Here is a 21,333-nt window from a genome sequence, read left to right as displayed (position 1 = left end):
TCTGTCTCAGGAGCCTAAGGCCCCTATAGCTCTCAAGCTACCACTTGACCGCCCAGTAGTTGAATTCTACTATCCTGCCCGCCCTGGTATTGACCGCCCTACTGATAGGGTCTCGATTGGTCAATTCAATGAATTCATGAGCCTATATAGAGTACCTCAGGCAGCTACTGAACAGCCAATCCAATCGTCTGATTATATATATACTCTTGATAGTAGCCAGGTAATCCGCCAGCTTAGCTATTCACCCTTGATAGCTAGTAGCCAGGTAGATATAGGCCTTCTAACCCAGCTACTTCAGGAGTTTCTTAGTGATCGGCAGGCTACCTTCCGAAGCTCTAAGCAGCAAGAGGCTTTTTATCTGATGATGAAGCAGATACCCTATCTCTTCTTGATCCTACCTACTGCTGCAGGGAAGACTACACTGTTCCTATTTGGGGCTAGTCTCTTTGTGAACCAGGTCACTATTATAGTTATCCCACTGATCTCTTTGAAGCTAGATCTATTAGGGAAGGCAGATACCTTAGGCCTAGGGCCTACTGCTTGGTCGCCTTCCCTATACTCTCTGCCTAGTGGGTGTAGGATCCTCCTAGTCCAAGTTGAACATGTGATTCACCCAAGGTTCCTAGATCTAGCTAGTACTCTAATTGCCCAAAGAAGACTAGCTAGGCTAATTTGGGATGAATGTCACCTAATTCCTCTATCCCAGAGCTATCGGCCAATTATGAAGCGTGCCTGGCATGCTCTAGCCCTTAGGGTTCCTATGGTCTTTGCTTCAGCTACTCTACCAAGCCATCTGCAGACTGAGCTGATTGATATGCTTCAGCTAGGTAATCAGCCCTATACCCTTAGGGCTAGCCTACTCTTGACACAGATGGCCTATAGGGTCCAAACCCTACCTACTAGGCTAGATGAGGCTAGATATCCTAGCTATATTAGCCAGTTTGTTAAGAAATTTGAGGCTACCAATGGTCCCTTTGGCCCTAGGGCTACTGCAAAGGTAGTGGTCTTCTGCCGTACCAAAAAGCTGGTTGATGGGCTATTTGATTCCTTACAGCCTCAGGCAGCTAGATTCCACTCTGGGCTATCTGATGAGGATAAGCTAAGCCAGCTAGGAAGCTTTAGGGCAGGAACCCCTATCCTATTAGCTACTAGTGGAGTAGGGGCTGGCTACGATTTTCCTGATGTTAATCTTGTTATCCACTTCCTACCTGGTGCCTATGAGATGACTAATTTTATACAGGAATCTGGTAGAGCTGGTAGATCACCTGATAGTCTAGCGTGGTCCTACTGCCTAGTACAATCCTACCAGCTACAGCAGCCTCAGGCTAGCTCAGTACCTCAGACAGCAGAGAAGGCCTACTTCTAAAGCTATCTGCTAGAACAGATCTGCCGCCGGCGGGTAATCTCTAGGGTTTTCGATTCAGAAGCCCTAGAATCATGCGACCCTGCCTGGGCGCAGTGTGATCTCTGCGCTGACCGTCTAGCTACCCAATCAGCAGTAGTAGATAGGGTATATCAGACCCATCGGCAGAATTGGAAGGGTGGTGAGCTACTACCAAGGGCTATTTATTTCTGGATGAACGAGCAGTGTCTGGTCTGCTTCATCGCGTGGCTAGGTAAGCCTACTACCCTACTACCCTACTACCTATCTATCTATCTGTCTATCTATCTATTGATAATACTAATCTATTATATAGGAAGAGAGCCTCGAGGGTCCAAGCCAGACCTTAGGCATCTACTAACTACCTGTCCTGTTTACCAAAGGCCTGATATTCAACAGTGGATCCAGCAGCTAGATGATAGCCTGAATCCTCAGGTAGATAGTTGCTGCTTTAGGTGCTATCTACCTACTAAGCTCTGTAAGGGCCCTCTGCTTACCAATAAGGGTAAATCGTGTCTGGCCCCTAGGCTACTCCTATCGTTTTGGACCGTCTGCCATCTATCGTTTACTAAGCAGCCAAGCTTAGGTATACCTTATTTTAGTATGGATTGGTTGCCTAAGGTATGGGAGCCTGAGACCTTCCAAGACCCTCTTTGGAAATTGGATACTGAGATGGTAGGTGCAGCCTGGGTCTTCTACTGCTTTGCTAGCAGCTACGGAGATCTCCATGGCTATAGTGAGTAGTTAGATTTATGTAGTAGGTAGTAGATCAATTTAGGTGCAGTTAATTAGCCTGATCTGTTCTTAATAATATGTAATAGCGTAGTAGTATTAGCCTGGTAGGAATAGCTTAGTAGTAGCTTAGTAGTAGCCTAGTAGTAGCCTAGTAGTAGATTATAGCCTAATACTAGCGTATCTACCTGCCTACCTGGCTGCTTACCTATTAACTGGCCTATCAACTGGCCTATCAACTGGCCTATCAACTGGCCTATTAACTAACCTATCAACTAGCCATCCTACCTTCTAACCTACTACCTAGCCTACTACTGAATTATATAAGCTAAGATACTATATTACCGAGATAGTGTATCGATCTAGGTAGACCCCCCTAGGTATAACGGGCCAGGGCCTAGTTGATATTACGTGATAGTATATAACCTTTTTCCTGCAGGAAACCAAGGTAGACAGATATAAACAACTCATTCTTCTCTAAGATTATTGTAAACAGTATACAGGCCTAGCCCTAATAGAACAGTTGTTGCTACAGCTCTTTATACTAGGTAGCCTACCTTAGGTACTATATTATAGGATTTGGAAGTATACAGCACCCCAGGCGTTCGATGTCAATCCGTACTTGAATCCTCTTCGAGCCACCTATATATCGAGATCTACCCAAACCCTAGTATATTTAAGATCCTATAATTATTCAGAATTCTTGATCTCTTCAGGAATCAGTCTGAATATTAACTGTCTAATCTGATCTCTACCATCTGATACCCTTGCCTAGTTACAGGTCTCTAGCCTGACAACTTAGTAATCATTACAAGCTGGCTGCTTACCTACCTTATAGCCTACGTTCTAGCCTACTATCTGGCCTATCAACTGGTTAATTAACTGGTCTATTAACTGGTTAACCAACCAAGACTACCGCTACTATACTAGAGTAAAATTGATTAGTTATCTTATAGAACATTCTAAAGAACCTACTTAGGCTTATACTGCCTATATAGAGATTGCTTATATAATCTCTATATACTAGGCCTATAGCTAGATCTACTATCAAGCTAATATAAAAAGCCCTATTTGAATAGCTTATCTAGTTACCTAGTTATAAGCTATCTTACTCTAGACCCTATAAACCCTAGAGTGCCAGATTACTAAGGCTAAACCCTAGGGCCTGAGGGAAGTGGCTGAAAGTGGTATAGCTTACCCGCAGGACCTAGCCTTAGCATCCCCCATCAAAAAATCTCCTATACAAACTACCCCCCCTTAGGGTTAGCCTCTTCTACATAGAAATCTACAAATATTTTTTGATAGAAAGATAATTTCACCTATTTTATTAAAAGATCTTGAAGACCCGATCACAAAATACTAAAATTTAAGGTACTTAGGGGGGGGTGTTGGGTTCAAACCTTAAATGCCAACACCCCCCCCCTTGCCAAGCCTTGTTAATGCGGACCACCCCCCCCCCTGTTGGGCCCGACTATATTTAGGCTAGATCAATCTCACCTGCAACCATCTCTTTCAGCTACCTTCCTAGAGACATTCCAGGCCCTCCGCCAATCTCTAAAACAGTCACGTGTTATTCAGGCTACTGGCGAGCCCTATGAGGCTAGAGGCTTCTTCTCTGATAGCCAATATCCAATCTATCTTAGTGGGAGAGATGCTGCAGACCTAGAGATACTCTTTGCTCTAGAGAATCCTGATCATATGATCTGGCTATCGGCGATCCTCTACTGCCTACTGAGCCAGGGTGATATACTGATTCAGTCTACTTCGATCCAGTCACTTAGTGCATTAAACTGCTTTAGTCAGGATCCTACTAACCAGGCATCTCTTCGCCCACTACGCTCACTACAAAGTAAGGCATCGATGCAGAAATACTGCCAGATTTTTCAGGCATTTCTAAACTTCCTGCTGCAAACCTATCAATACCAAGAGGGTGATAGCCTAACTAGCCTGACTAGCTATCTGAGGCTATATACCCTACACCCTAGCCAGCGAGAAGCCCTAGAGGATCTAGATACCTTTCTATCTAGCCTACCGTCACCTGACCAAGCATCTACCCCTCTATCGCCAATCAATAATTCAGATTCAGATACTGATTCAGAAGATGAGACTCTTCCAGAGCTACCTCACGCAACATTCAATAACCCTCTAGTACAGAAGGGGGTAGGCTTAGTTGTTAAGCTTATCTTCCAGCTGATTGAGTGTCATATAACTAATCAGAGAGCTATACCCCTATATGCCTTCCTGGCTTGCTATAGCCGAGACTACTCACAGGACTGCTTTAAACCCTTAGAGCAGATTAGCCACTCCTATTCAGCGATTATCAAAACTCACCAGTTGACTGTCCTATATTGGCTACATACCATCAAATTCGCTACAGCTAGTGAATCAGATGGTTCGATGGCCCTTTTTATCCAAGACTGGATGCGCCAATACTTTACTGCCCAATCAGAATCCCCCCCTTGGTCATGTGCTTATCCTAAGAGGGCTGGCCTTTGCTGTTATGAAGGCTTCTACCTCTCTAGGGAAGATTAGCCTAATAGGGCCGAATACCCTTCGTTATGGTCATATAACCATCTCTCAGCAGGACCTCAGGGTTCTAGTAGCCAAATCACTCAGTCAGCTAGCCCTAGGCCTATCAAATGAGCTATTCCTAGAATTTGCTAATTTTAAAGAGGTGAGCTATCAATATATATATCTCTCTCAATACCCTATATTAACCTACTAACCGATACATATATTTAGATCCTGCCGACGCTTGATCTTCAAAAGGCTTCTAGCTTTGAGGATATCAATAATCCCACTGCTAACTGGTCAGTCCTTTCTGTCTATCTTAGCCAAGGAGCACATGATTTTCTTCTACAGAAGGCCCTTGCTCAGCCAAACTGGGTAATTCAGGCTATAGATAATAGCCAGAGGCCTACTATCGAACTCTCTAGATCTAGGGCCCTCTCCTATCTAGAGACTAGTAGTAGGTGGTTAAAGATGCTTCTTACCCTATGTCATATAACTAGTGGTGCACCGGCCAGAGGTACTGAGATTAGTCAGATAATCTGGCAAAATACCCCCAAGACCCCTAGGAATCTCTTCCTAGACCCTGTGAATCATATATTCCTAGTCCGGCTAGCCTATTCAAAGACCTTTTCACGAACTGGCCAGGAGAAGAATGCAGTTAGGGCTTTACCACAAGCGGTATCCTATCTTATACTAGCCTATCTAGCCTATATAAGACCGTTTGAAGAAGCCCTACTAATCTCTCTTGAAAACCAGCTGCCTAAGGCTCACTTTCTACTCTTCTGGGACTATCGAACCGCTAGGCCTTTCTCATCCAAAGTTCTATCTTATACACTAAAGACTCTGACTAGTGATTTACTTACTCAGCGAATCAATGTTAGAATCTGGCGTCATCTGGCACAAGGGTTTATTAGGCATGGCCTAGGCCTATCAGATACCCTAGAAGATCCTACTATTGATGAGATTGACTATGAGGGCCTAGGGGCAGATCAGATGAATCATAGTAGGGCTACAGGCCTGGCTATCTATGGCAGAACCCTGACTAGCTTTCAGGGCGTCAGGGCAGATATCCAATCTGCCCTAATTAGCTTTAGCCAGCAGTGGCATACCTATCTTAGTGTAGCACCTGATCAGCTAGTCCTAGGGTCTCTCTTCTATAACCAGTTACACCTGGTTCCTAAGGCAGAAGTAGACCCTATCCTGTCTCAGAAGCCTAAGGCCCCTATAGCTCTCAAGCTACCACTAGACCGTCCAGTGGTTGAATTCTACTATCCTGCCTGCCCTGGTATTGACCGCCCTACTGATAGGGTCTCCATTGGTCAATTTAATGAATTTATGAGCCTATATAGGGTACCTCAGGCAGCTACTAGGCAGCCAATCCAATCATCTGACAATATATATAACCTTGATGGTAGCCAGGTAATCCGCCAGCTTAGCTATTCACCCTTGATAGCTAGTAGCCAGGTAGATATAGGCCTTCTGACCCAGCTACTTCAGGAGTTCCTTAGTAATCGGCAGGCTACCTTCCGAAGCTCTGAGCAACAAGAGGCTTTCTATCTGATGATGAAGCAGATACCCTATCTCTTCTTGATCCTACCTACTGCTGCAGGGAAGACTACACTGTTCCTATTTGGGGCTAGTCTCTTTGCGAACCAGGTTACTATCATTGTTATCCCACTGATCTCTTTAAAGCTAGATCTATTAGGGAAGGCAGATACCTTAGGCCTAGGGCCTACTGCTTGGTCACCTTCACTATACTCTCTGCCTAGTGGGTGTAGGATCCTCCTAGTCCAAATTAAGCATGTGATTCACCCAAGGTTCCTAGATCTAGCTAGTACTCTAATTACCCAACGAAGACTAGCTAGGCTGATTTGGGATGAATGTCACCTGATTCCTCTATCCCAGAGCTATCGGCCAATTATAAAGCGTGCCTAGCATGCCCTAGCCCTTAGGGTTCCAATGGTCTTTGCTTCAGCTACTCTACCAAACCATCTGCAGACTGAGCTGATTGATATGCTTCAGCTAGGTAATCAGCCCTATACCCTTAGGGCTAGCCTACTCTTGACACAGATGGCCTATAGGGTCCAAATCCTACCATCTAGGCTAGATGAGGCTAGATACCCTAGCTATATTAGCCAGTTTATTAAGGATTTTGAGGCTACTAATAGCCCCTTTGGCTCTAGGGCTACTGCAAAGGTAGTGGTCTTCTGCCGCACCAAGAAGCTAGTTGATGGGCTATTTGATTCCTTACAGCCTCAGGCAGCTAGATTCCACTCTGGGCTATCTGATAAGGATAAGCTAAGCCAGCTAGGAAGCTTTAGGGCAGGAACCCCTATCCTATTAGCTACTAGTGGAGTAGGGGCTGGCTACGATTTTCCTGATGTTAATCTTGTCATCCACTTCCTACCTAGTACCTATGAGATGACTAATTTTATACAGGAATCTGGTAGAGCTGGTAGATTACCTGATAGTCTAGCGTGGTCCTACTGCCTAGTACAATCTTACCAGCTACAGCAGCCTCAGGCTAGCTCAGTGCCTCAGATAGCAGAGAAAGCCTACTTCCAAAGCTATCTACTAGAACAGATCTGCCGCCGGCGGATAATCTCTAGGGTTTTCGATTCAGAGGCCCTAGAATCATGTGACCCTGCCTGGGCGCAGTGTGATCTCTGTGCTGATCGTCTAGCTACTCAATCGGCAGTAGTAGATAGGGTATACCAAACCCATCGGCAGAATTGGAAGGGTGGTGAGCTACTACCAAGGGCTATTCATTTCTGGATGAACGAGCAGTGTCTTATCTGCTTTATCGCATGGCTAGGTAAGCCTCTACCCTACTACCCTACTACCCTACTACCCTACTACCCTACTACCCTACTACCCTACTACCTATCTATCTACCTATCTATCTATCTATCTATCTATCTATCTATCTATCTATCTTACTAATCTACTATATATATAGGAAGGGAACCTCGAGGGTCTAAGCCAGACCTTAGGCATGCACTTACTGTTTGTCCTCTTTACCAAAGAGTGGATATTCAGCAGTATATACAGCAGCTAGAGGATAGCCTCAACCCTCAGGCAGATAGCTGCTGCTTTAGGTGCTATCTACCTACTAGGCTCTGTAAGGGCCCTCTGCTTACTGATGAGGGTAGATCATGCCTAGCCTCTAGGCTACTACTATGCTTTTGGACCGCCTGCCATCTATCGTTCACTAAGCAGCCAAGCTTAGGTATACCTTATTTTAGTAAGGATTGGTTGCCTAAGGTATGGGAGCCTGAGACCTTCCAAGAGCCTCTTTGGAAATTGGATACTGAGATAGTAGGTGCAGCCTGGGTCTTCTACTGCTTTGCTAGCAGCTACAGAGATCTCCATGGCTATAGTGAGTAGATAGATTTATGTAGTAGGTAGTAGATCAATTTAGGTACAGGTAATTAGCCTAATCTGTTCTTAATGATATACAGTAGCCTAGTAGTCGCCTAGTAGTAGATTATATCCTAATACTAGCGTATCTACCTGCCTACCTGGCTGCTTACCTACCTTATAGCCTATCAACTGGCCTATCAACTGGCCTATCAACTAGCCTATCAACTAGCTATCCTACCTTCTAACCTACTACCTAGCCTACTACTGAATTATATAAGCTAAGATACTATATTACCTAGATAGTGTATCGATCTAGGTAGATCCCCTAGTATAATAGGCCAGGGCCTAGTTGATATTACATAATAGTATATAACCTTTTTCCTGCAGGAAACCAAGGTAGACAGATATAAACAACTCTCCTTCTCTAAGATTATTGTAAACAGCATATAGGCCTAGCCCTAATTAAACAGTTGTTGCTACAGCTCTACTAGATAGCCTACCTTAGGTACTATATTATAGGATTTAGAATTATACAGCACCCTAGACGTTCAATATCAATCTGCACTTGAATCCCCTTCGAGCCACCTGTATATCGAGATCTACTCAAACCCTAGTATATTTAAGATCCTATAATTATTCAGAATTCTTAATCTCTTCAAGAATTAGTCTGTATATCAACTATCCAATCTGATCTCTACTATCTGATACCCTTACCTAGTTACAGGTCTCTAGCCTGACAACTTAGTAATCATTATAAGCTGGCTGCTTACCTACCTTATAGCCTACCTTCTAGCCTACTATCTGGCCTATCAACTGGTTAATTAACTGGTCTATTAACTGGTTAACCAACCAAGACTACCGCTACTATACTAGAGTAAAATTGATTAGTTATCTTATAGAACATTCTAAAGAACCTACTTAGGCTTATACTGCCTATATAGAGATTACTTATATAATCTCTATATAATAGGCCTATAGCTATATCTCCTATCGAGCTAATACAAAAAGCCCTATTCGAATAGCTTACCTACTTATCTAGTTATAAGCTATCTTACTCTGAGACCCTATAAACCCTAGAGTGCCAGATTACTAAGGCTAAACCCTAAGGGCTGAGGGGAGTAGCCGAAAAGGGTATAGTATACCCGCAGGGCCAGGCCTTGGCATCCCCCATCAAAAAATCTTCTATACAAACTACCCCCCCTTAGGGTTAGCCCCTTCTAGCCTAAAATCTACTAATATTTTTTGATAGCCAGATAATTTCAACTATTTTATTAAAAGATCTTCAAGACCCGATCGGAAAATACTAAGATTTAAGGTACTTAGGGGGGGGGGGCAAGATTTAAACCTTAAATTCATGCCCCCCCCCCCCTTGCCAAGACTTTCTTAACTATGTGCCCCCCCCCCGGGGCATGGCCCGACTATATTTAGGCCGTCTCCGCGTTTGTTAGTGGGGGATCCGGCAGCCAAAGATCTCCTAGACAGATATATAGGTCTGCGCTAACGTCTCCCGGCTACGATCCAAAACCTAGTCTATTACGTGGACGATAATGGTAAGAATCTGGTTGTGCCGGACGTGCTTCTGTTGCTGCTTATCTTACTTATCTAGACAAGGAGATAGAGATCTACCGCCTTATTGCTCCTGTAGTACAGGCAGGACTTATAAGGTATAGGGAGAGCCTGCCGTACGGGCTAGACTAAGCAGCGAGCGCTAGTAAAAGTATCGGGGCTATTCAGTAAACTGTAACTATAGAGTAGTATTATCCTATTACTGGTGCTGGGCGTTAAAGATAAAGAGCGAGTTCTCTATAGTAGCTGGTGCAGTAGTAGATACCCCTAGACTAGTAGCTGGCCGGAGCTGATTCTGTTCCTCCTAGAGTACCTAGTGCTCTTGTATAAGGGTAGTCTATATCTAGCTCGGAGTAGTAGAAATAGGGAAGGTCGATATAAAACTCTCTATAGGTATAGTTGACGGTAGGGGCGAACTGGGCGATATAGGTTGTAGACAACCAGATAGGCCGGGTAGGGTATCCCTGCTAATACTAGATCTTAGGGCTATTGTAAATAATTAGTCTGGCTAGCTAAGTAGTATAGCTCTAGGGCCCCTGTCCTGTAGCTTCGGTGACTGTAGGTCTAGGAGTAGCGATAGTAGTAGTAGAGGACTATTCTGTCTGTTAAGATCAGCAGTGATAAACCCTTCAGCTGTAGTCTCGCTAACCTCTTCTTTCTGTAGTTCTTCTTATACTGTCTGGTTATTTTGTAGGATATCTCTATCGGCTTGTATCGGTACCCTAGGTCTATCTTTATCACTGTTTAGTCCTTCGTTGGCAGATAGTAAAAGAAATGACTTAGTTCTTCTTCTAGTAAGCTAGGTTGTCTATAGGATTAACAGGGTAGCGTTAGTAGAGGTTGGTTGTAAGGTAGGAGAGTCCTGTGGCTGTACGTTGGTAGGTAGTAGAAGAGGTAACTCAGTCCTGCTTCTAGTAAGCCAGGTTGTCTGTAGAATCGATAGAATAGCGGTGGTAGAGGTTAGTTATAAGGTAGGAGGGTCCTATGGCTGTACACTAGAGACCTCTATAATCTAGTAGCGGCAGTACCGGCTGTTAGCGAACCAGTGCTGGGTATAGACCTAATATAGTTCTGGTCTGCAGACTGTAGGATGGTTTTGGTAGTGGTGCTTCCGGACCTGTCGGGTGCTGCTGCTGAGATATATCCTATAGGTCCTATAACACCAGATCTGATATACCGGGAGCTGTAGAATTATATCGCTGCTATAGGGGAGTGGCGGAAAGTCGGTATGATTAGGCCGGGGAAGAATACCCCTAGGTACGGTATGGAGTTATAGGCGGCGGTTGTAGGCCTCTTGTATATAATGTATTTCCCGGAGATAACGCTGCGCTATACGGCCTGGGACTATAATCTCGTATGCCTAGCAGAGGATCGTATTGTACTCCGGATGGTAATAGTACAGGGGTAGTACTGTTATAGTATAGATAAAGCGAGAGGAAAATACCTTTAGATTAACAGGATTAGGGAACTAACCCCTAATATACAGGCTTACGGCTGTAACTTACTCCCTTTTCTTTTTTTCTTTTTTTTTTGCTTTTTCCTCTATGCCTAGAGACTAGAGTCTGCTAAGGATAGATAATAGACAGTATATACCCTGGTTGGTCTGTATTGTAGCCGGCGGCAGCCGTCGGGCGAATAGTATCTTATAACTGGTCCGGGTTATCGCCGGCCGCTACCGCCGGCGAGGACAGAGCTCTACAGGGGTATACAGTCGTAGGTAAGCTATATAGATTACGTGGAGTATGGAGATCCTCTAGTTAGCGGGGGGTACCCTTCTCTATATAAATAATCCGATAGGGACTGTATCAGTATTATACTCTTCCCTCAGTCCTAGAGAGGGATTGTAATAGTTTAGTAGTATTAGATTAATATTGAGAGAGTCTGATTACCCTTTACCGTCGGTAGTTTTAATCCTAGAGAGGAGAAAATCGGGCCGAACAGGGGACGGACGGCAGATATATGGAGATATATATCACTATAATTCTGGTCTACATACAGAGTCGAATTCAGTACGCCGGCGGGGACTAAATAACCGAAGATATTATCGCTATAAATCGAGCTTTAGGTATATCTTGTAGGCTCTCTCTCTTGTATCTATAGAATATCTTTGACAGTGATACTATTGATACTGCGGTCAGTGCACCTGGCATCACTAGTCAAGAGACCCGATCCCGACGGGTATACGGGGGTTTTCAGATCGTCCAGCGGGGCTACCCAGATGTCATACCTACTGTCCGGTAGCGCGCAACGAGACGAACCGAACGGTACCATCCGTCCCGATCCCTGATGGACGTGGGACGGAGGAGCGGCGGCGGTCGCGGCGGGGCAGGGGGGTGCCGATCGCCATAGTGAAGGCCCCGCGGGGACGGTGGAGCCCGTCTTATAGGATTATATACGTGTATGCACCTAAATAGAGCCCGATACCGATCACTGGCGGCAAATAGAGAATGTAATTACGTACGGAGTAAGGTATGGTATATTGGTATCGATTGGCATTGCGGTGAAGAATGACTCCACTAGCCGGCATGTTATTACCAGCTGCAGGGCTCCCTTGCGTAAAGCCTGTGAAATGAGACCGCTCATATTACCGATTTGAAACACACTGCATACCTAGTTATAGGGCTAGTTCCTCTTTGACCACCTGAGCTGTTGAGGGCTTCCCGAGTTCTTATGGGGTACGGAGTAACCTGCCAGTTATTATTGTCTTACTCCATACTTCGTATATACCCAGAGATCGACAGTAACTACTGCGTACTTTAGAATAACAAACACATGTTCCCATCCATCTCGTCACATCCCTTGAGGCCCAGATTTTCCAAGTTCGTCCTCCAAGGCTAGTCTCTACTGCATTATCATGCAGTTCCATACTAGGTGGCCTCATAGTCCGATCAGCGTAGTATTTGGTCATAGGTCGGATAATAATATGATGTGTGTCGAATTTAACATTACTCTTCATTATGACAATGTTCGCATTCTTCATTCATCCCTTGACCAACCAGCCTCATGCTTATTTCTTCCAAGCACGATTCCATTACCTTTTAATGGAATTAGATCAATATGAGCTCACATGACACCCTCAAACACTCCCCAGCAATCCTGGGAGGTCTCATTGTCTTCATCTGGTATGCTGTTGTTTTTGTTCGTCGAAAATGGAAACAGAACCGCTTCGCGTGGGAGAATCAGTGCATGCCGCCATATAGCATCCCCAGCAAATCATTTGGATTGAACATAATTCTGGAAACTATCGCCGCTGCAAAACAACACAAAGTTCTTGAGTTGGGATTAAATCGATTCGACACTTACGGAAACACCTTCAAAGCTCAAAATCTCACCAACACCATAATAACAACACGGGAGCCGCAAAATATCAAGACCGTTCTGTCTCTTCGCTTCAAAGATTATGGCCTTGGAAACCGAATCCAAACATTTGGACCCTTGCTTGGCCATGGAATATTCACTGCGGACGGTGAACACTGGGCGCAATCACGCTCGATGGTTCGATCGTCTTTTAGCAAAGACCGCGTCACCCATCTTGAAACCTTTGAAGAACTCATGAGGGATCTGTTTAAGTTGATTCCTACCGATGGTAGCACCGTTGATCTACAGGACCTGTTTTTCTGCTATACCATGGACTCTGCGACAGATTTTCTTTTTGGTCACAGTACTCATACTCTGAGAAGATACGGACATGATGCCGGCGATCAGACAAGTTGGGACTTTGGAAGCGCGTTCAATTACGCCCAGGATGCTATCGCCATGCGTGGTCGCATGGGACCTCTGAAGATTTTCTATCGTGATCGCAAGGCGCATGATGCAAACCGGCGCTGCCAAGAATTGGTCGAGGACTTTGTAGACCAAGCATTGAGATATCGCCAGGAACTTGACAATGAAGCATGTCCAGAGAAAAATCCCACTATCTCAATGCCAAAATACCTGTTCCTGTATAAATTGGCACAGAAAACAGGCGACCGGATTCGAATTCGTGATGAATTGATGAACGTGCTGTTAGCAGGACGAGATACAACCGCCTCTTTGCTAAGCAATATGTTCTTCATGCTAGCAAAGACTCCAGAGGTCTGGACTAAACTAGGAGTAGAGATTTCTATGTTAGAAGGTTGCGCCCCAACGTACGACCAGTTGCGGAATCTGACATACCTGAAATACTGCATGAATGAGTGTAAGCTCCGTTATTTCATGCGTGGGATCTTTCAATGCTGACTTTCTTTCAGCGCTCCGGCTTCATCCAGTTGTTCCAGTCAATGCCCGGTTTGCCGTCACAGATACTGTACTCCCCGTCGGAGGTGGGAAAGATGGTCAATCGCCAGTCTTCGTACCCAAGGGCACGACAGTCAGGTATAACCTATACTCAATGCACCGCCGCGAAGACTTTTATGGTCCAGACGCTCACGTCTATCGCCCGGAGCGGTGGGAGAAGTTGCGCACTGGCTGGGAATATCTGCCCTTCAATGGTGGACCGCGGATTTGTGTGGGTCAACAATATGCCCTCACTGAGGCCGCTTATGTCACAGTCCGTCTGGCACAACAATTTCCGATTCTCGAAAGCCGAGATTCTAATTCTTGGAGGGAAAATCTGACGTTTACTCTCTGCTCAGAGAATGGCTGTAAAGTCAGCCTGCAACAAGTATGATTAGCAGACACTTTGTCAATTTGATATGCTCTCATCATCATACAAGTTCCCCAATAGATTTAGGCATACATCCAACTGGTCATTGTTTCTTTCGAAGCACAGTAAACGAATTTTTCTCAACGCTTCCTGGAGAAAGTCCATGATCTCCCAGCTACAGTGATCCTGTAAGCTCACTCTCCTGGCTCTGTGTGCGATTTGAAAATGCCTCTCGTGGAGAATCCTAGGGTTTCCACTTTGAGCTCCTTACTCCCAAGTATATTCATCCCATTGACATTGAGAATCTAAATAGCGCTTCTTTACCACAAGAGAACACGATCTTTGTTCAGAAGCCCAGACATGGAATCTGATCTAACTAACTGCGAGGCTTACAGCTCTCGACTTTGGCCTCCAAGGGAAACTCCTGCGTGTCTTTGTTCAGATTGTTGTACACTCTCCCGATCCGTCTCTTTAATGGCCCTGGAATATCCCACGCATGTTGAGGGTCACGGAGCCAGAGTCTTATGAGATGGCGCCTGTTCCAATTAGCATACATTGGTTGGCGTTTTCGGGTAGATTATGAAATTACTTCTGATCTGGTGTATCTTTGAACGACTCTCGGGAATGAAGGATGCTAAAGTTGTTCACGTATTGAATATCGCCTTTTTGGAAGTTGAGACGAAGTTGGTATTTCTCAGCCAAGAAATGAATTGCATCCAATGCCTCTGCTTGTGCCTCGGTCAACAGCGGAATGGTTTTCGATCTTGGTGTTGCAAGTGCTCCGCTGAATTCGCGGCGTATGCAATGAATGACGACTCTTTCGGGTGTTGAATCGGTTGCGGGTTGATGGTGAAGGATTGGTCGCATCACATAACCCTCTGGTGTACCGCCGAATCTTTATGACGTTAATACATAGTCTATTCCCCATCTCATGCTCCATAGATCTGCTCACGTATCATGGGGCCAATCCTCTGCCATTGTCTTGATCAAGTCGGGTCGCGTGGCTGCTAGCTCATTGTAGATATGCCAGCTACTGGCCAGCTGGCTGCATCCCCCCTCGGCAGCTGTACTAAGACAGAGCAGCGATATGATATCTCCAACGTCGGTATGAAAGATAAGCTGGTCAGAAGTATACGTGGCAACACCAATTTTTGACTTTTCCGAGGGGCTCATAAGATCTTTGACGTGGGTGAGTACCATTTCAGATGGTCTAGAAATTATTTGACGGCCACGGTTCAATGCGACATGAGAAGAAATCCCAGCGTAGATAATGATGTTATCCTCTCGCGAGTACTCATCGACGGGAATACCCCGGACCACCTTGAACCCATGACCATTGTGTACCTCGTTTGAAACCCCTCGTAGCGTGTCATGGAGATTCGGTAGAGGGAAAGTATCAGGGTCAATGTGGCCAAGAGGTTTATTGAGGCCTAGAGTGTCGTTAGAAAGGGCAAAGATACAGTGTCAAAATCCTGTTAACGGTGAAAACTCGCCATGGAAATAGGCTACAGCTTGCTTTATCTCTTCCAAATCATCATAGGTCAGATGGTATGTCCAGTCATAGATTTCTGGCAACTTTTGGCCATCCCATACCAACCCAGAATCAAGCTTTGGGGGGAAGCCTTCGGGCAACTCCGTGCTCAGCTTTTCAGTTCTGAATCGTCGCTCTGTTCGGTCCAACCATTTTTGTCGAATGGGTGTGTAATCTAAGTCTGTTGGCTGGATCTGTGGAACTGTGACCGTCATGTTGGGACTTTGGGGATGAAGTGAAATCTTTGTGGTTGTAAGAATTTTGGACAAGATCTGCGGGGTGTTTTCTCGTCTCTTGTACAGAGTCTTCGATCTCAAGTTGGCTTTCGACCCTCGGCAAAGACGGCAACTCTCTGCACGACCAGTGGAAATCTCCAGGGCTGCCATTCAACATTGCCTGAAGGGGAAACGATCCATGGATGATCTTTGAAATGGGCCAGCCATGCAAGGGAGCTGTATGCTCTACATCATATCGCCAATCCGGTACGAAAAAGCGTAAAGTGGTCACCACTGCGAAGCTTTCAAAGATAGAATAAGGAGTTTATTACACCTTACTTCGGTCTGGGTGTCATATACTGGTACAATATGCCGAGTTCTGGAGTTTCTATGAGATTGAATTTTTGTTTTAAATGCGCTAGCTGTGCTTGGCGTCGATACCACACAAGACAGCCTCTCATCGGCTACATGCGTGGAGTAAGGTATACTGTGTACGGTATTTTTTGACGCAATCGAATCACACTGGGTATCACCCTTTCCTCCCCCCTGGCACTAGAACCTTTCTCTCATCTTTGGTTTTGATTTTGACTTTGATTTCACCCTAACTGCTGCATTTTGGCCTCAAAGAGCATTTCTGAGCATTCTGGCTCTTGGGAAATCTGACAGCTAACTAGTTTGACATGATGTGTGAGATAAATGCAGTCCTAGTAAGACACTCCAACGCTTCAACATTATTATAGCGGGTGCTTGTTCCCTATACTCAAATCTAGTAATCGGTATGCACGGAGATCAAAGTGTAGTGTTTGACATACCAAATCGCTCTTTTTCATATCTCGTTTATCTGCAAATGGAAAGTACAGTCCCCATTTTACGATTGATTCAGTGCTCAACTTTGCTCAAATTGAACTTCATGTCGCGCAAAGGCCTTGAGGGGGGGATTTCTGTTGGAAACACAGGGCCAACCGGCTCTCGCAGTTCGATGTGCAAGGCATAGACAAAAGCCGCAACCAAGGCTTTCAACTCCATGCGAGCATATTCCTGTCCAACACAGCCCTTAACACCCTGCCCGAAAGAAAGCATGCAATAATCTTGTACTGCACCACCACGTTGATTGAAGCTTCCAGTCTTATCGTTGATCCAGCGTTCCGGGTGAAACTCTTCGGAGTTTGGTCCCCACAAGTGAGGGGATCGATTGATTACCCATGCGGACAAAATGACCGGCGTTCCCTTTGGAATTTCATTACCCAGTATGTGTTTGAATTTGGTCGAAATGCGTTTGGTTATATGAAGAGCAGGATATAAGCGAAGGGCCTCATTGCAAATTGCATCAAGAAGTGGAACATTCTCCATCAGATTTGCGAGATCTTCCTCTGATATATCTTGGGGGACACTCGAATGAACGTGAGTGTTTATCTCATTCCGTAGTCTTCGTTGCAATTCTGGGTGTTTGGCAAGAAGATATATCGTCCATGTGGCAGTAGACGACACTGTTGCATGTCTAAATGCAAAGCTGTCAACAAGGGGACCCTATGTTAACCATATAACCAAGGGAAGACTTACCCGACCAGAATATACATGAAGACTTGAATGGCGAGCTCGGCAGAAGAAAACTTTTCCCATTGGGTAAGACTAGCGAGCAAATCTTCTGGCTTGCTTTTGTCGTCCATATTCCGAAGCTGGTCTTGCTTATCGGCCACTATCTGTCTGCACATTTGCCTAAGCTTTTCAATGGCCTCTAGAGGGGTTTGTATCGCACTCAAAGGCAAGCATGCAACCATCCACCGCGGCAATGTGGCCATCAACGCGAAAAATATTCGCATTCGAGATCCTGGGACAAAGAGTTGGTCAAACAAACTCGCCATCTCATTTTTTGGATCCCCAAGTATATTTAAATCAGCGCCGAAGACCGAGATTATAACATTGTCTAAGGCGAATCGAGAGAACCAGTACGTCAAATCTGCATCGCTGATTGATGACTCAGAATCTGCCACGCCGGAGTGAGCCTGTCGCAGTGCAATAAGGTTGGCTACCTTGAGCGATTTCTCCCAAAACATTGAGTAAAGACTCTTGACCCGTCTAGCGCCCAGGTGCTGCAAACCAAGTTTTCGCTCTTGTTTATGGGTTTCGTCACCAAAGAACAACACCCCATCCGAGCCCCCGAGGACGTGCCGGATGATTCCGTCCCTTTCGTAGTCAAAGGGGCTTTTTACAAGGACCTCAGCAACTGCATCCCCGCTGGTTAGAAGCAATTCTTCCGATCCTAAAGGCCCTTTGACGCAAATAATACCATCGTTTGGTATCTCTTTGGCATGTCGAAGATAAATATTCGTCACTGGTTCTTGGGCCAAGCGGGAAATTCCTGAAAAGGGGAAAAGTCCAGTCTGTATACCAATTAGCATTTAGAGATCCTGACATGAAGAAGCAACTCAGATTTTATTCCCATACCTTGGGCTTTGGCAGATAGCGAAGTGGACTTATGAACCTAGAGTAAATTGCCCGCTTATACACCACGTATAGCACAAAGAAGAAAGCGATAATATGGAGGGATGAGGCTTCAACGCCCATTAACTCCAACACCATCTTGTTTCAACTGAGAGGACGAATGACTTCTCACTGTCGGTAACTATAACGCAGATGGTCATCAGAAAAATATGATAGAATGATCCCCGGCTAAATAATTGCGAGAGACTAAGACATTCTCGTATGAGATAAAGATCATACCGCTTACTCATTCGTAAATATCTTTGAACTTACATGGACTTGAAGTAAAATACCATGATCATGATGTACAAGGTAGCATTCTGTTAGCGTATCCCTACATGTAGTGTCGATTCCTTTCAATACAAAGTTAAATATTTTGGTTCAGCCAGCCTCAAAATATGTATGCGTTGATTATTGGAAGATGCTTTAGGTGTTGGCAATAGTTGAGTAAGACAATATTGGTGGATGCTGCAGGGGCACATACGTATCTTGACGAAATGTGCTTTGAAAATCAAAAACACACCGCTACTTTGGCCCATGGGTAATGCGTGAAGTCCATATCGTATTGCTATTTTTAAAAAGATTCTCAGGCAGTTTGAGGTCAGAGAAAGTCCACTTGCCTCGCCTGGAAAGCGTACCAGAAGGGGTCTTCATTATTATTTCTTTGATGTGCAAGAGTTGAAAGATTACCCCTTGCTGAATTGATCATTAGCGTTTAAGAGCCTAGGGCATCTTGACTTTACCGTGCTAAACTGTGAAGGCAAACATGAGGCTAGTAACCAAACTAATCCACTATGGCGTGGAATCTGAAATTGAAAATGATACATGTTCAACGAGATGCAAATCCTAGCTTCCAATGTTTCTGCAATTGAGCCATAAATTTGGAACGTGAATATCGTAGTCTTCAAGCTAACTAGATAAGAACTGACTAATAGATCGATAATATCAATGTGTTCCCTATCAATCCCTCAATGCCAAGGAAGAGGTCCACCTTGGGAGAATACCCAAAGAAACATGACAAGTGACGCAAACGCAGAAATCTCAATAATCCTCCAAAGGTACTGGGTGAGGTGGTACACCTTCTTTGCCATGAATCCTTGGTTGAACATTTTGGAGTCGTTCACATTTAACATTGGCCTTTCAGGAACTGGGACTTCGAGGAACTTGCATAGAGGCTCCCACCCTTCTTTGGCGTGGTAAAGAAGCAGTCTTTCTGGGGGCACCATGGCTTGGATCTTCTTGTAGTGGGCCTCAAAGGCTTTTTTCCCGTTCTTTTCGAAGTCATCGCCCCAGAGCACATTTCTGGACTTGAGGAATACTGGTCGAACCCACCGCCACGGCATTTGGAGGAGATGATCCAGAATAACCATTGGAATTCCGAATGGGTCATTGACCTGCTTCATGATTGACTTTCTCACAGACCTATAAGCTTTGTTATTCTAAGGTCTTTAGCTAATGGTCCGACTTTGCTTACTCTTGCCACTCGTCCACGTCTCTCACTGTCAAAATGACTTTGGCCTTTGGGTATGCTGCGATAAGCTCTTCGGCAAAACAAATCGCAGGGATATCAGAAACGGCCTAGCGAGCGTCAGTCCAGAACTTCACCTTTTTTCAAAAAGTGCCATTTTCGCACCGCATATGGTTTTATTTACCTGGCAATGACCCAGAAGCTGGTCGAATTCCTTGCGACCAAACTCTTTTCCTTTTCCATCATACTTCGCCCTTAGCGCTTTCCACCAAAGCTCACAGTCACGAGGATTGAAGGTCAATGCATCTCGGCCATGATAAGCGTTGTTGAAACCGAGCAGCTTCAGTGCAGTTGTCAATGCTACAATCGCCGCATTGGTCAGCTGCGGTAAAATACAATTATAAAGTATTTTCGAGAAGTGTGAACTCACAAACCGTGCCCGTACGTGGGAATCCAAGCATGATAACCTTCATAGGCACCTCCCGAGTACAGTATCGACGATCAATATCGGTCGAATTCTTGTTTCGTAGAAAAGCATTGATAAAGAAACCCATCTTTGCGAAAACTGAAAGTACAAACAAATCGAAAAGAAACCCCAAGCCTTAGCGACGAGATACCAGATATCGTTGTCAATATAGCTGGGAAGGAGCTGAACGAGCAGTTTTGTTAAGACGAAACTACCGCTTTAAGAGTGCATACGATTTTCTTAACATTTCACTTTGTTGATGCTCAAACGTGGCCTTAAAAGCGACTCGGCATGATTTCAAGCCAATTTTTACCTTTTGGCGCTTGATTGCACTAGAAAATAGTGGCGGTGACTCGTTGGGATAGATCTCATGCAAGGCACACTAGTGTCCATATCAGCGTTTTGCTTTTGCTTTTGCTTTTTCCCCTCGGAAATGAAAATAAAAACCAAAATAAACGATGCTTCTTCTTCTCCATACTACTAGCACTATAGTGTACCGAAAAAGACTGCGAAGAACATTTGCTTGCGTAATGGGAAGAAGAAGTCGATACCGATAAAATACAAGGCTTGATTCGCACATAGCTCTAGTACCAAGCCGTAGATCAAAGAAAGCGAGTATGAAGATCCGCTGGCGGGATCGCCTGAGAAGGTTCAACCTCGATCGAATTCTGGATTGTATCAGAATGCCGATCGAAAGGAACATAAACTCAACGTTAAATCTCATCTGCGTAGGTGGTATCTTGGCTGCAGCCCCGCAAGGGATCGATCTCGGGTGCCGTGGAATATTAGACAAAGGCCACGATGTACGATTTACGAAGTAATACCGGTCTCGCAAGTTGACGTAGCTGACGCGCCAAAGCCCCTATATCTATCCCCTGCACGTTTCAGGCAAGATACGTTCATTTTGACTGATCAGATATGCAATCTACTATGCCTATTTGCGGTAATATGCGGCAGCAGAGAGAATAACATACAGAATTCGCGAAACCTATCCC

The 21,333-nt window shown here is 44.9% G+C and overlaps 4 protein-coding genes across 4 annotated transcripts; 1 reads left to right on the top strand and 3 right to left on the bottom strand.

Moving 5' to 3' along the window:
• Positions 1-12,610: 12,610 nt before the first annotated feature.
• On the top strand, positions 12,611-14,201 carry N7509_001440 (cytochrome P450; the record flags this gene model as incomplete). Its single annotated transcript, XM_056626077.1, has 2 exons — positions 12,611-13,730; positions 13,783-14,201. 2 exons carry the CDS (start codon positions 12,611-12,613, stop codon positions 14,199-14,201), a joined length of 1,539 nt encoding a protein of 512 aa, XP_056494659.1.
• Positions 14,202-14,553: 352 nt separating this feature from the next.
• Positions 14,554-15,923, bottom strand: N7509_001439 (TauD/TfdA family dioxygenase; the record flags this gene model as incomplete). Its single annotated transcript, XM_056626076.1, has 5 exons — positions 14,554-14,713; positions 14,767-15,072; positions 15,130-15,607; positions 15,687-15,700; positions 15,775-15,923. 5 exons carry the CDS (start codon positions 15,921-15,923, stop codon positions 14,554-14,556), a joined length of 1,107 nt encoding a protein of 368 aa, XP_056494658.1.
• An 879-nt stretch (positions 15,924-16,802) lies between these two features.
• Positions 16,803-18,503, bottom strand: N7509_001438 (uncharacterized protein; the record flags this gene model as incomplete). Its single annotated transcript, XM_056626075.1, has 3 exons — positions 16,803-17,421; positions 17,484-18,304; positions 18,369-18,503. 3 exons carry the CDS (start codon positions 18,501-18,503, stop codon positions 16,803-16,805), a joined length of 1,575 nt encoding a protein of 524 aa, XP_056494657.1.
• Positions 18,504-19,372: 869 nt separating this feature from the next.
• N7509_001437 (sulfotransferase family protein) lies at positions 19,373-20,426 on the bottom strand (the record flags this gene model as incomplete). Its single annotated transcript, XM_056626074.1, has 4 exons — positions 19,373-19,826; positions 19,879-19,982; positions 20,057-20,254; positions 20,307-20,426. The coding sequence occupies 4 exons, from the start codon at positions 20,424-20,426 to the stop codon at positions 19,373-19,375; spliced, it is 876 nt and encodes a 291-aa protein (XP_056494656.1).
• Between the last annotated feature and the right edge of the window lie 907 nt (positions 20,427-21,333).

The sequence above is a fragment of the Penicillium cosmopolitanum genome, assembly GCF_028827165.1.
Source record: "Penicillium cosmopolitanum strain IBT 29677 chromosome Unknown utg000003l:1.0-3747932.0:1.0-3751027.0, whole genome shotgun sequence".
NCBI lineage: Eukaryota > Fungi > Ascomycota > Eurotiomycetes > Eurotiales > Aspergillaceae > Penicillium > Penicillium cosmopolitanum.
This window is presented reverse-complemented; position numbering and strand designations above follow the sequence as displayed.